Source organism: Haliaeetus albicilla, chromosome 27 (genome assembly GCF_947461875.1).
Source record: "Haliaeetus albicilla chromosome 27, bHalAlb1.1, whole genome shotgun sequence".
Lineage (NCBI taxonomy): Eukaryota > Metazoa > Chordata > Aves > Accipitriformes > Accipitridae > Haliaeetus > Haliaeetus albicilla.
Window position 1 is genome coordinate 14853435 of NC_091509.1, and position 12951 is coordinate 14866385.

A 12951-nucleotide genomic window follows, 5' to 3' on the forward strand; every position below is an offset into this window, starting at 1 on the left:
GTCTTCCCTTAGAAGCATGCCTTGCAGTTAACTGCTGGTCCCCCAAGAAAGAGCCTTTCCTTTCCTTCACACATGCCAATTTTCCCACATGCAGATTTTCACACATGCTATTGTTTGTCTCCCCTCCGTTTATTTCACTGTTTTTCACCCCATGGAGTTAAGTAAAAAGGAGTGTTGGGAAGGCCACAGAAGAAATGAAGTGGTGACAGTAGAAAGCACTGAGGGTCCTAATGGGAACACGGGATAGGGGCATGAGCAATGCCTGCAAACTTACCTCGTCCTGGGCTGAAAGACTGCTCTCTCCGCACAAAGATTAGAACACAGAAAGGGCAGTGAGCTGTTAAAAACCCTCCCCTGAAAACCAAGGTGCAGGATGGATCTACCAGCAGTTGCTCTTGAGGCAGGTATGCAGAGGAAGGAGAGTGACAGCTTCGTCCTGCCCTAAGCTGGGCAACAGTTTGTGCGATGCTGAGCTCCCCCAAACTGCAGGAAAAGGTAGTTCAGACAAGACGCATGCATAGGCTTAGGTGATGTTAACATGTTATTCTCACAGCCACATATCTCAGCAGTAAACACACAAACTGCCTTTGAGAAAAGTTTTTTTGCGTTGAACATGTGGCTGGTGACAGGCTCAGGGACATAAGTGTCCCAGGCATGGTGGCTACTGCCCCGGGTGTCAGCTCTCAGAGGGCCTCACCTGCAAGGCTCTGTTCTTGAGAGGACGGCAAGGTCCGTGCTCCGAGGAGGACTGCAGAGGGTCACCACCCAGGCATGACAGCATTGCAGCGTTTGGTCAGGGGGACAAGAGCACCTGAGAGTCCCACCCCAGCCCCTCTTCTGAAGTACTCACCTACACAGAGTAGCAGCCAACTACGCTCAAAAGCTCCTCCCCATGGAGAGCCAGCCGTAGCTCGACCATGAGGCAGTCACTGCAGTAGATGGTGCTCCAACACTGCCTCATCTGCAACGGTATCAACCTGGGGAATTTTTACTTACTTAGTTGCCAGTTAACACAAACATCTCATCACTTCTCATTTGGGCATTGAGAAAAAAGAAAACACACACTGCAGTAAACACCTTTCCTCCCCTTTCCTTTGGCTAAATGTCATTCAAACACCCATCCTCCACTGTTCCTAGTCTCACCTCCCCTTCACTGCAGTTCACATGCAGTTTCTCCGCATTCATTCAGTGAGGTGACGGGTGGTGCAGGAGGTCAGGGTCAGGTGTGTAACTGGTTGTCTTCACTCCCCCGTGCTGGTTTTTCTCTGCTCCTCTGTGCTTCCCAGTGTGTCCTACCAACAAGGATTGACCATGGCCACTGTCCCTCAGGGGTGTCCTACCTTGGCACAAGTCATCCACCATGGCCATGGTCCCTCCAGGACTCCACCCTTGGGCATGGAGCACTTCCTTGCACAAACACATCTCCCTCCACATCTCCTCTGGCTTGGTCCACATCTCCTTACATTTCTCCTCACGTGTCTCCTCCCCTCGTGGCTGCCTCTCTTCCTTAAACTTGTCTGAGCTGAGGTGCTGCAGGGTCCTCTGACAGGCTGGAGTTTTGGGGCATGGTGCGTTGTTCCCATCGGTTTCGGAGCTAACTGGAAGCAGCTGTGAGGGGCAGACACAGAGATGCCCGCAGGCAACTCTGCAGCCCCCAGCTGCCTGAACCTGCCACGTCCACCCAACACAGTGCTCAGGCGTTAGCTTATTGGCTGCTCTTGCATTAAACACAGTAAACCCTGCAATTCATACCCAATACAAGGGGCAGGTGAGAAGGATGTTTCCCAAGGGGGCTGGAGGAGAGCAGTGCGCGACATGGATGGAAAGCTGTGCTGAGGAAACACCAGATCAGGGTAACTAAGCTTATTCTCAGAAGTAGAAAGGAAATCAATAACTGGAGCAAAACAGGCAGGGACAGTCATTTCTGCATACACAGTTTTCAGAAAACACATTAAAAATTTATTTTAAATATATTATAAAAGGAAGTCCATTCAACTTTAAAAACACTAGGCATTCTATCAATGATTCCCAATTTATGAAAGCTACTACATTAAAGTGCTACAAGTCCTTTACCACCCCCAGATATTAGGCTGTTGGTCCTAATACGCACAAAATAAATATACACTGATTCAAGAGGCACCATCCAGTTTTACAGATAAAATGCATGCAGTACAAGGAATAGACAAACTTAGACCTTATCACTGAGATCCTGGAGAATGCATTTTGAAACCAGTTCCCTTCTCCACCCTAGAGGCTAAAGCTATTTGTTATTGTAAGGGCTAATGTTTCAGCCTATCAGCTTGATCAGTTTTTATCTTGTTTTGTGGCTGAAGTTCACATTTGCTTGCTCACTAATTGGGATTAGGACTTTTTTCCTAGAGTTGAACTAGTACTTTTAAGACCACATAGATCCAGTGGCTTTATATAAAACTCCCAAATCCCTCACATCTGCTGGAATCATTGAAGCCTTTTGGGTCATACAGAAGCATCAAGAAAGTTCAAATGCAATGAATAAAGGAGCATACTCAGCTAACAGAGTCAAAAAGCAGACATGGGATTTTTACTAGGATTTCCTTAATCTACCATTGCCTAGTTTCATACACAGATCTCCAAGTTAAAACGTGACACTACAGAGGAGCAATCAGAGCAGGAGGCAAGTTTATTTCAGTTCCACTTTAAATTTATAATGTGAATAAATCAATCTGACTGGTTAATGAGGAATATGAAATGAATTGACAACTGTGTGTTAAATGCTGATGGAAATTTCAGATCTCAGCTTTCCCATTCTCCACCCTTTGCATCTCTCCTCTCCACTGAACCAGGTGAGGACTTGCAGCTGGTTTTAAAATATGGACTCAACACTCATTAGGTCAGCAAATAAAGCACTTGAAGCTAAATCTTACACAGGTTGGGAAACTGCAGCACACAGACTTTCCTTGCTTAAGATCAATAGGCCACTGGTAGACTGGGAGCAGGACCCAGTCTGCTCCTGACTCCCAGTCCAGCTCCCCTTTTGCTCTGTATCCTGTGAAAGACCTTTTAATCCTACCCCCACAGAGTCTGACATTAACCTGAAGCTACTCACTATTTTGGCAACAGTTTGCTAACTAACTGTTTAAGAAGCTTTTCATACTAAATGATTGTTAAAATGGAAACCTAGATTGCCACTTGTCAGATAAGGACCAACTTAGGCACCACCAGGCTCCTTTATTGCAAGTGGTTAGCAATACAGTAGGTGAGGAAGAACATGAACCACAGCAGCTAGGAGTGGATGTGGGATGCAAGGGACACTTGAATCCCTTGTGCTAGCAGAGCCAGACTGTTTCAGACATAACTTTACCAGGGCTCTTTTGACTGAAAGCATGATGGGCTGACTGCTAGAGGCTGTCTGTTCTCTCCAGTCAAAACCATTCAAGTGTCTGTCCATATCTTGAAAGACAATTTAAAATGAAAGCTTTTTACCCAGCAGTTACACAATTGCCCAATACGACTTTTAGGAGATCTCTCTCCTCTCCCCTCAGTGATGTAAGCCAGCATAGCTACTATAATGATCCTACAGTAGCTACGAGAGCACTGTGTTCTCGCAATGCTGGTTGCTGGTGGTGCCTGTTTGACTTTCAGTACATTGATGTCTCAGTGCAGCAGGGAGGAGGAAAGTCTGCTGAATGGAACTCTCCAGTAAAGGAAAGCAAAACCCTGTGCACAGAGTACTGTAAAACAAACCAGGAAGAAAGTTAAGCTGAGAAATTGCTTTCTTGCTACTTCTGTATTAGAGATTTGAATACACCCTTTAAAAGTTTCCCAGTGATGGAAGGCATCGACTTTCTGAAAGACACTTCTGCTACAGATTTTATATGCCTTTGGGATCATTTGTGATTTCTGATTTGGATACTTAGAAAATAAAATGCAGGACCTTGCATGCCGGTGAAATGCCTGAGCCTTCACCATGAGGTGAAACATCCAACAACTAACCAAGACATCCTCTGGTCTTGCTTTAGTTGTTACAGTGTACCAAGAGGAAGCTGCCATCCTTTCCAAGTCTTCCAATTAGGAGTGACACCCCCCTCCCGCCCCCCCCCGGAGTCATTAATGGTATCAATTTAACAGAGGAAACCCAGGAGCTCCTGAATTACTGTCGTTCACACAGATTTTGCACTTAAAGTCAGACATTTTAAAAAACACACACAAACACTGCACGAGTCAAGCTTTCTCTTGCATCCTTATCTCCCAACCCCTTCCCCTCTTCTCTCTTGTCCAGCAAGGCACTGGGAAATGGTTCAAGTTTAAGCATTTGCTGTACATTTACATTTAAAAAGGCACATCTTTATTTTAATGATGCTGTATTCCCCTTTCAGTAAGGCTCACATGTTCTTCTATTATGGTGTGGAAAAGAAAGTTAATTTCCCAGGCATGAAAAAAAGACACCTTGCACACCTAAGAGCCCCAAACCTATTACTCTGTTTGTAGGCCTTAGAGATTAGCACCAGTATAAATCAACAACAGCTTCAAAAGCAAATCAAAGTATTATTATGTGACATAACACACATCCAGGGATCCCCCTGTTGTCTGGGATTCTGATACTTAAAAGCATTAGAATTTATGCAGCCATGGAGAGAGGGGTGTTTGAATACTTCTGGGGAAAAAAATATGAAAACATTTATTTTGCATTAGATAATCACTGGTATTTAATCTCCAGTCTTAACTTGCATGCAGATGTGAAGATTTGCTTATGTATTCACGCTTTAGCAATTTTGCTTACAAATAACCAAAAGTAATTGGAATAATTAACCAGATTGCCCAGCAAAGGCTCAATTAAAGATGTAGATGACGAAATACAGCTTCTATTTCTCAATCAGTGGATGGTTGGCTATATTAAGTCTCCTCATTAGTCAGCAAAGCCTCTAGGGTATTGAAAAGTATAATTGATGTAAATAAATTAATAGCTCAAAGCCCAGCGAGCCAGTCAGAAGTGTACAGAATTTGTGAGGCACTTATCACACTCAGATCCCAAAACTTCAGAAAACAGATCAGATCAACCCTGACAAGGATGATCCAGTAGGACCACTCACACCAAAGCTCCAGTTTCCAGGTACTGGTGGTCGGTTGTCAAACAGGAATTGCCTCAACAATTACTTAATCTTTTGGTGCAAACTGCTAAGAGCTGTCCTTTCTCTCCACATTAAGATCACTAAGTGGTAAAAGACCCATTCATTACTGCAGTTCTCTCTGAAACAAGCATCCAGCAGCCAAGCAGCTAGGGCTCTCTTCACAAGGTGAGCCCAAGTACAAAGCAAGCCATGCATTTTAGAAACAGAAGCAAATCCTCTCATTAGAAAACTAAGACACACAAAGTTGCAAGCTGCAAGCAGAATGACCTACCATCCATTTATATAATTTGCTGATTGTGTCCCAATTTTAAAAAACTAGCACTGTTCATGGACAAACAGCTTCTTGTTCCACAGGTATTAAAACATTCATAAAGACATCTAGTCAGGCCATCTAGTGATCCACAGTCAGCACTACTAGACTAATGACAGCATTAATAACTTAAGGGAAGCAACAGTCAGACACAAAGCACTGGAAGGTGGTTCTGTCTCCCAGAGAAATGAAAAGGGATCCTAATGACAGATATATTGTAGTTACTGAGAACATAAGATACCAACTCTGTCTGATGCTGGGCTCACTTCCATAGCAATACTGCTGCAAAACAGTCACAAGGAAAGCCTAGAGCTTTTTTTCTTTCTTCACTCCAAAAATGTTAGACACCAACACATTTGGCAAGCTCAGTCCCAGCTGTAATGCAGTGCCCGTGCTTCCCTTGCTTCGTGACTGCATGTACCAGGTTAAGTTGGCAGAAGAGGTCAGGCATGGCCTCAGCTGTGAGGACAAGAGAGGTGGCAATGACTTTGAGCCTCACAGTCAATACATCAGACTTAAGAGCTTGAGAGACAGATAGTTGTGTCCTAGTTTGGTCCCAGTTGATGGACACAGCAGTACATGGCCTCAAAGACATCTGAAACACGGGCAATGATCCTGCAATTGGCAACATCAGAAAAGGTTTCTTACTTCTGGAGCTCTGCAGAGGGAGCCAGCCTGCTTGTTTCTTGACACTAGGCAAAAATCTCCTTGCCTTCACATGACAGAAAGACACCCCAGAGCAGAGCTTCCCTGCCCCTCCAAGGAGGGGAAGTCCATTAATCGTACTTATCAAGAGTCCCAGAGGGTTGCCCCACTCCTACCCTGAGTGTTTCAGCCTTTCACTCCCAGAGCCGGCTGCACACTACCTATTCTTGCAACATTCCTGCATGGGCAGCTGGACAAACTGTGGAGCTGGGCAATTACTAGCAAAGGGCTAGTTTTATTGATTTACACAGCATCTTTGCAAAAAGTTAATTGCACCATCATTCACAGCTTTTACTAGAAAATGCCACTGCTGTCTTCAGTATAAGACTAAGTCAGCTGAACTAGTAAATCTGTTTTTGCAACAACTTCATTTTAAACCAGGGTGGTTTTTTTTTAAACACTTGCTTCAGACAGACTTGAAACCAATAGTCCTCTATTCATCCTTCAGTGTCAGTACTTTTTTCCAGCTCCTGGGATGAGACAGTTCTGGTTCACTGTCTGGCAGATCCTGCAGCCAAACCAGAAGGGTAATACCTTGCGGACTGCTAACTGACTACACAAGGGACAGGGTACCAGTGAAATGGGCCCATCAACCCCACATCTCTGCTTAAGCAAACAGATTTCCAGTCACAGTAAACTTTACAGTGCTGTGCGTGTTGGGAAAACAGGAGAGATTAACAGCACATTCCCACAAGCCTAGAACACTACTGACCACAGGACTCATGACTGCAACAAACTACAGACTGATGAACAAATGGATAAAGACCAATGGCTAATCTCAGCCCTGACTTAATTATCCTGAATTAATCTGCTCGCACCAACTGTGAATTAAGTTAGCCTTCAAACCTCTAAAGGAAAAATGGAAGTTGCATTCATGTAGTAGATTTAACTCTGAGAAACCCTAGAGGTGTCTGTGCTAAAAAGATTCTGAATAAGGGGCAAATTTCGAACCTGATATCCAAAGACTCTTAGCAAAAATCTTCACCTGTAAGAACTGTGCTTACTTAAAAACCCTCTGTTAATCTTTCACCTTGAAGATTCAACAGTGAGTGACAAACTGACTGCAAAGTGAATGGACCAGAAACCAGATTCCTCATCGCTAATAACTACGGCAATATTCCTAACACTTGGCTGCACCTCCACTAGAGCTCATTCCTTTATCAGAGCTATGATTTGGAAAGTAATAATACTCAACCTGTTTGAAATATATTTTGGTTTAGGGGAAAAAAAAATTCATTTCATTTTACATTTTGATGGCCTTTTTTCTTTCTTTTTTTTTTTTTGATCACAGGATTAAATCTTGTGTTCAAGATTTTACTTATATGGACTTTGGAAGATAAAGCACCTATGTGGGAATGCTTCAGCGGGTAGTATAGCCACTACAAAAAGTCCTAGAGGGTCCTGGATAACAAAATCATTTAACACCAGACCCAGCTGGGAAATAAAACAAAACAAAGCAAAAAAAAAAAAAAAAAGCAGTTTGAATCACATTCAGACTCCTCTAAAAACAGAGTTTCCGTTCAGTCTCAGCAAAGAAGTGGCTCTGGCAAAGCCTTTAAAATTCCACCATCCACAGAAGAGAAGGATGCAGCATCTTTGCAATAAAGATTGGCCTGCTAGTTAACCTTCTCCTGAGATTCTCCCTTTTACCTTCATTAACTGTTTAAAAAAAAGTATTCTTAAAAAAATTTTTTGCAACCCTCCCCAGTAAAAACTATAATTGTAAAATATATATATATATTTTCTCAGTCTTTTAAAGATCAAGATTTCTGTTAAATTTTTCCAAGACGGTTGAGTTTGTGTGTTCAAATATCCACTGCTGTGTTGGAGATGAAGGATTGCAGCTATTCATAAAGATCTTTCGGTCACTCTCACTGCAGTCCATACAGCTGCCACTTACTGGATGGTAGAGGGTCTTGTCCTGGAGAAGAGAAATTTGACGTGAGGTTGCTAAGCAGAGAAGCAAAGCTGTTTTGAAACCAGCAGAAAGAAGACTTAAAAACCAAGGCAAGCTATTCTGCCACTTGGATGCATCTGAAGAAGTTGTTCCACACTTAACTGGTTGGCAAGTGTCAGGGTCCACTCCCACCCCTTGCAATGGTATCCAGCCCAATCCTCACATCTGCACTGGGAAGCTCTAAAGCCATGCCTGAAGCCAGGTTCTCCAGCCTACAGGCTCACATCCTGCTGCAGTCACTCCACAGAACAGTGCATGCAGATTGCAAGGACTAGGATGGGACATTTAGTCAAGAAGTTACTCACAAAAATTTGCCCATAAAAGCATTGCTTAGTAGAAGGATGAATAAATCCTTATCTACTTTTGGCATGATCTTCTAGTATTCAGAACAAACCAATAAACACAGCACACCTCTTTGCAAACAGGTTTTGCAAGGGTGTTGCATCACCTCACTGCCAGCTGTGGAAAGACTGCAAGGAGAGTGTCCTTCTGCTTAGCAAGCCCTGTAGAAGCAGTCCTCACCACTTCTAACCAGTGGAACGAGGGAGTCACCTCTTTCTAATCAACGGTAATTAAGACACAATGACAACAGATTGTCTGCAGATTCTCTTATGATAGCTACATGAAGAGAAGGAATAAAACATGAGTGGTGACATTTTAAGGAAACTTAAGTGCCTACAGGCAATTTGACACACACTCACTTGTCGGTATCTCCAGAGCTGGTTCCCCTTCATTCCATGACAGTCATAGAGGGTCACAGGGCTGATGTGGGAAATGGCATCAAAACAAAACTTCTTGGTATGCTGAGGATCCCCGGGACGGATGTCTTCTCTCCAGCTGAATGTGAATACCTGCCAGGACAAACAAGACCCTCAGGATGGCTGGTACTGGGCATGGTGCTTTCACCAGAAGAACAACATTCCCTTCTTTGCCCACAGGGTGGGGATGGCTTCAGGGAAAGGACAATATCTTCTAAAGTAAAAGTACTTCCACCTCTGGGGACAGGGACTGCTAAATAGGGGAGTCTGTAACAGCTACCCCGCCGACTACCACACATTATGCTAAATGAGACTGTGCTGCTGCAAACAGCCATGCTAGTTAGCTTGGGTACTAATAGCAGCCTTGAATGTCTCTGCAATGCAGGCATACATCATGGATTAAGTGAGCAGCTGACCAATTACAGCACTTCACAGCTAGCAAAAAAGGCAGAGAGCTACAGGAGCTCTGAGTTAACGTTAGCAGTAAACACCCGAGCCTGCACAGGCAGTCTGCAGTCACCTTGAGAAGAGTCTGTCCCACGCCTCCTGGGACAAGAGGGCAGGAGCCCACAGCTCCCCACCCCACTCCACAGGAGTGTTGGAAGGGCAAACACTAGGGCAATGCTTCCTGGCGCTCTCTTCTACTGACCCTGCAATGATCTCTCAGCTCTTTCGGGTGAAACTAAAGGAGGGATACTACAGAGGAGAAAGGGGTTTAGCTCTAGTAACCAGGCTCAACCTATGCCTGGCAATGCTGTGGCCCTGACAAAAGCTGCTGGCTGCCAGCACATGTAGCCTGGAAATCCCTGAGCCACAGGGTTGGACCATGGGCAAAGAGTCAGTGGAAGTAACACCACATACATCTCTGCTCCTTGCCCTGCCCCCTTGGCATTTGCTTTTGGCCACGGCTTGAGACAGTAGCGTGGTCAAGCTGCATCTTCAATCTGATGATCATGGCTTGACTTATGACGTGTTTTAGCATTGTAGGACTGAATCCCACAAAAGATAAACTTGTCTAAAAGGCAGGCACTGGTGTCAAATCAGAAAGCAAAAGCTTGACAAGGACAGCATCTCTGGCAAGGGTGCAAGTGTTCCTCTGTGACCACCACTAGGCAACGTGGTTCTGCAGGGCTACCAGCCAGCACACCTCTCAGCCCCCAGGGGGAAGGGCTGTTCTGGGGGCTCCTTTTGGAGCCAGGTGGAAGACTGGTCCTCCCTTCAGAGAGATCTCATGGCGCAGTAAGAAAGATGAGTAATGAGCAGGGTGCTACTATTTGAAGCAGCGTGGCCAAAAACTTTTGCACAAAAAACCTACTTTGTTTCTGTCTCTCTTTTAAACCTCTCTTGGGAGAGAAATTAGAACAATCATTTAGGCTCAATACTACACAGAAGTTCAAAACACATTATCCTCCTAAACATAAGCCAACACTAATTGTTCAGGATCCTCCTGACACAACAGAAGCTTAGTTTTGGACTGTGCCTGAGTAAATTGGTTTTGTTTCTAGTTTTCATGCATCAAAATTGATATGCAACAACCCTGTCTCCTACTACTGAAGCCATTCCCCCGAAGAGTTATGCATGGCTCTGTAATAGAGGCATTGTTTTCTTGATCTTTTCTCAGCTCAGCTGCTACAGTTTAGACAAACTAATATTTCCCTCCCTTCTGTGACAATAAAGCTGTCATTTCTGGCACCTTATATGTTGAGAGGGTGAATCTATAGCCTGGCCAGTTTCATCTCTCTCCAGCAATGGTTGGGTGTTTATAATGCATTTGCCTCCTGTCAGAAGGATGATAGTAAGCGGTTATTGAATGCTCCTGCAGGTTCATTAATATGCATGATGCTCCTCTATCACTTCTTTCAGTACAACCTTTGAAGTTAATATTCACTTTGTTACATATCACAGCTGCCTTGTTACTGGTTTATTATTTTGGCATATTGTTTTCTTGTGCTTTCTTTTGTTCACTCTGAGAACTTCAAAGCAGAGGTAAAAGCTCTGCACAAAGTCTACTAGGCTCCAGACCCTGCCACAAGCACAAGCCACATCCTGCTACAAGCCCATCATGTATAATCAGCACTTGAGCCTTGGGGTGCACAGCTCCTTCTGTTTACCTGACAGAGTTCTGCAATGGCCTTCCTTCTCAAACATTTGTTTTTACAACTTCTCCCTCCCCAAATTTATTTAGGGGCTGATGATTTATCAGAGGGTCTGTTACCTGCACGTTGTTCCACGCTGCCTCTCCTCTGTCCTTCACACAGTTTTCCAGCCTCAGTGGGGATCCCAGGGCTCCATGCTTAGTATCCACACACAGTCCAGTTCCTACATTGCGTATCTGAAATAGTAAATTAGTCACTGAATCTCCTACTCTTATCAAGTGACAGGAAAGAAGGCTTAAATTGCCTCAAATAGTGGCAGTATTTGCATGAAGACAGCAGTTTTAAGATTCCTCACTTAACTATGTATCTGAGCTGGCAGATAACAGCTAGAAGAAAGCACAGGAACTCAAAATGGGACCCATTGCCAGCTGTACAATAACATCCAGGACACAGCAAAACCCAATAGCTACAGGACTGCAGAGCCCACTATGTTGTTGTGTGTAACAATCCATGACTTCACTCCTAGGTTGATTCTTTTCCCAGAACACAGCTGACTTTCAAAAACAGGGATGGTTTTCCTGGCTTTCAGATGAGAAAGCTAAGGAACAGAGTAGCTCAACACAGTTGTGTAGCCTTTTGGAAATACAAAATTTCTACTATTGCTCAGCTGCTGTCTCTCCCTAGTCCTCCCTGTTGGCATGTTCTGCCTTTGACTAAATACGCAACATGTAGAACAAGCCAAGTCTCTATTCTCTTTGTAGCTGTGCATTAGTAGAAATGGCTGCCTAACTGACTTCTTTGATCAGGCCAATATAATGGTAGAGAAGTTCTGGTCTTTGAAATATATTAAGCAGGATCCTTAAACACTCGCTTGCTACCTTACTCACAGCAAACTGGTACTGGAGCACGTGGGTAAGACAACTTTAAAAAAAAACAAACCACAGCCTGTTTGCCCACTGCAGGTTCCAGAGTACAAACTTGCCTCTCCCCAGGCAGCTGCTGGAGGTTCCACTGGTGGGTAAAACTTTGGCAAGTCCCACGCAACCTCATTCATGAACCACTTGAAGCTTTTGCAGTTGAGGTTGTTGCGAAGTTCCTTCTGAGCTGCGACATCCCCTGCAGAAAGATGCCGGTACTCTGGTCTACGCTGGTATATGTACTCTGCATATTCATCCATCCACACCTCAGCCACCCGCTTCAAGTTCTGTGTGGGTAACAGCCATGTGTGAAAATGAGAGGGAAAAACACCTGAGAACACTCTGCACAAACTACTGACATTAGCATTCAGAACAGCTCTTGTGTTTTTGCTCAGAAAGGATTTTCATTCACATCCACTCTTTCTCTCCACCTTCAGGACGAAGATTATTTTTATCATTTTCTAGTTCCAAGGGACTTTTAGAAAGATATTTTCAGCTGAGGTCAAAACAGAATCCTGGCACTTGGCCATTATATCTCGTTCCTTGTGGCTAAGAAAAACAACATTAATCAAAAGTTAGGTTTTTTTTCTTTTCCTTTTTTTCCTGTAAAGACGCTAGTCAGAAAATGATGGTGGTAAATACCACTGGACATTCAAAGGTCCCTGACAAAAAGCTGCTTTCTTAAATCCTTCTTATTGCATCTTTTATATCCATCTAGGAATGGGATTTGCAGTACTCCCTTCTGGAAAGCTTCAGTTCACAATATTCTTTCTTTCCACTCTTTTTCTGTTTTCTTGGGTAAAAAGCTGTTTAAGAGAAACTCTGAAATACGACAGGAATATGGAACTTTCAAGGTGATGACCCTTCAGAATAGAAGCAAAGGGTTTACTTGCTGGCAGCAGTATATTTCACATATCGCTGTAAAGCTTAATCTACTGTGTAATTCCAAAACAGCAGTGAACACCACCCTCTCGAGATACCCGCCCTACTTCTTCTCACAACACATTCAAGAGACCATTGGACCTTGGACTGTTCTCTGGCAACTTCAGGTACATTCTTGGTGCCACACAGTAACATGCCATATGCAGTCATGACTTCAG

The 12951-nt window shown here is 44.0% G+C and overlaps 1 protein-coding gene across 1 annotated transcript in view; it reads right to left on the minus strand.

The window, feature by feature from the left end:
• Positions 1 to 1936: 1936 nt before the first annotated feature.
• Positions 1937 to 12951, minus strand: part of GALNT10 (polypeptide N-acetylgalactosaminyltransferase 10) — a 90444-nt gene continuing 79429 nt past the window's right edge. Inside the window, exons 9-12 of the mRNA XM_069772763.1 lie at positions 11917 to 12138; positions 11054 to 11170; positions 8782 to 8931; positions 1937 to 8044 (exon numbers count right to left, since the gene is read on the minus strand). Of these exons, the coding sequence (XP_069628864.1) occupies positions 7877 to 8044; positions 8782 to 8931; positions 11054 to 11170; positions 11917 to 12138 (657 nt within the window). The 3' untranslated portion in view covers positions 1937 to 7876. The remainder of the gene's footprint in view (positions 8045 to 8781; positions 8932 to 11053; positions 11171 to 11916; positions 12139 to 12951) is intronic.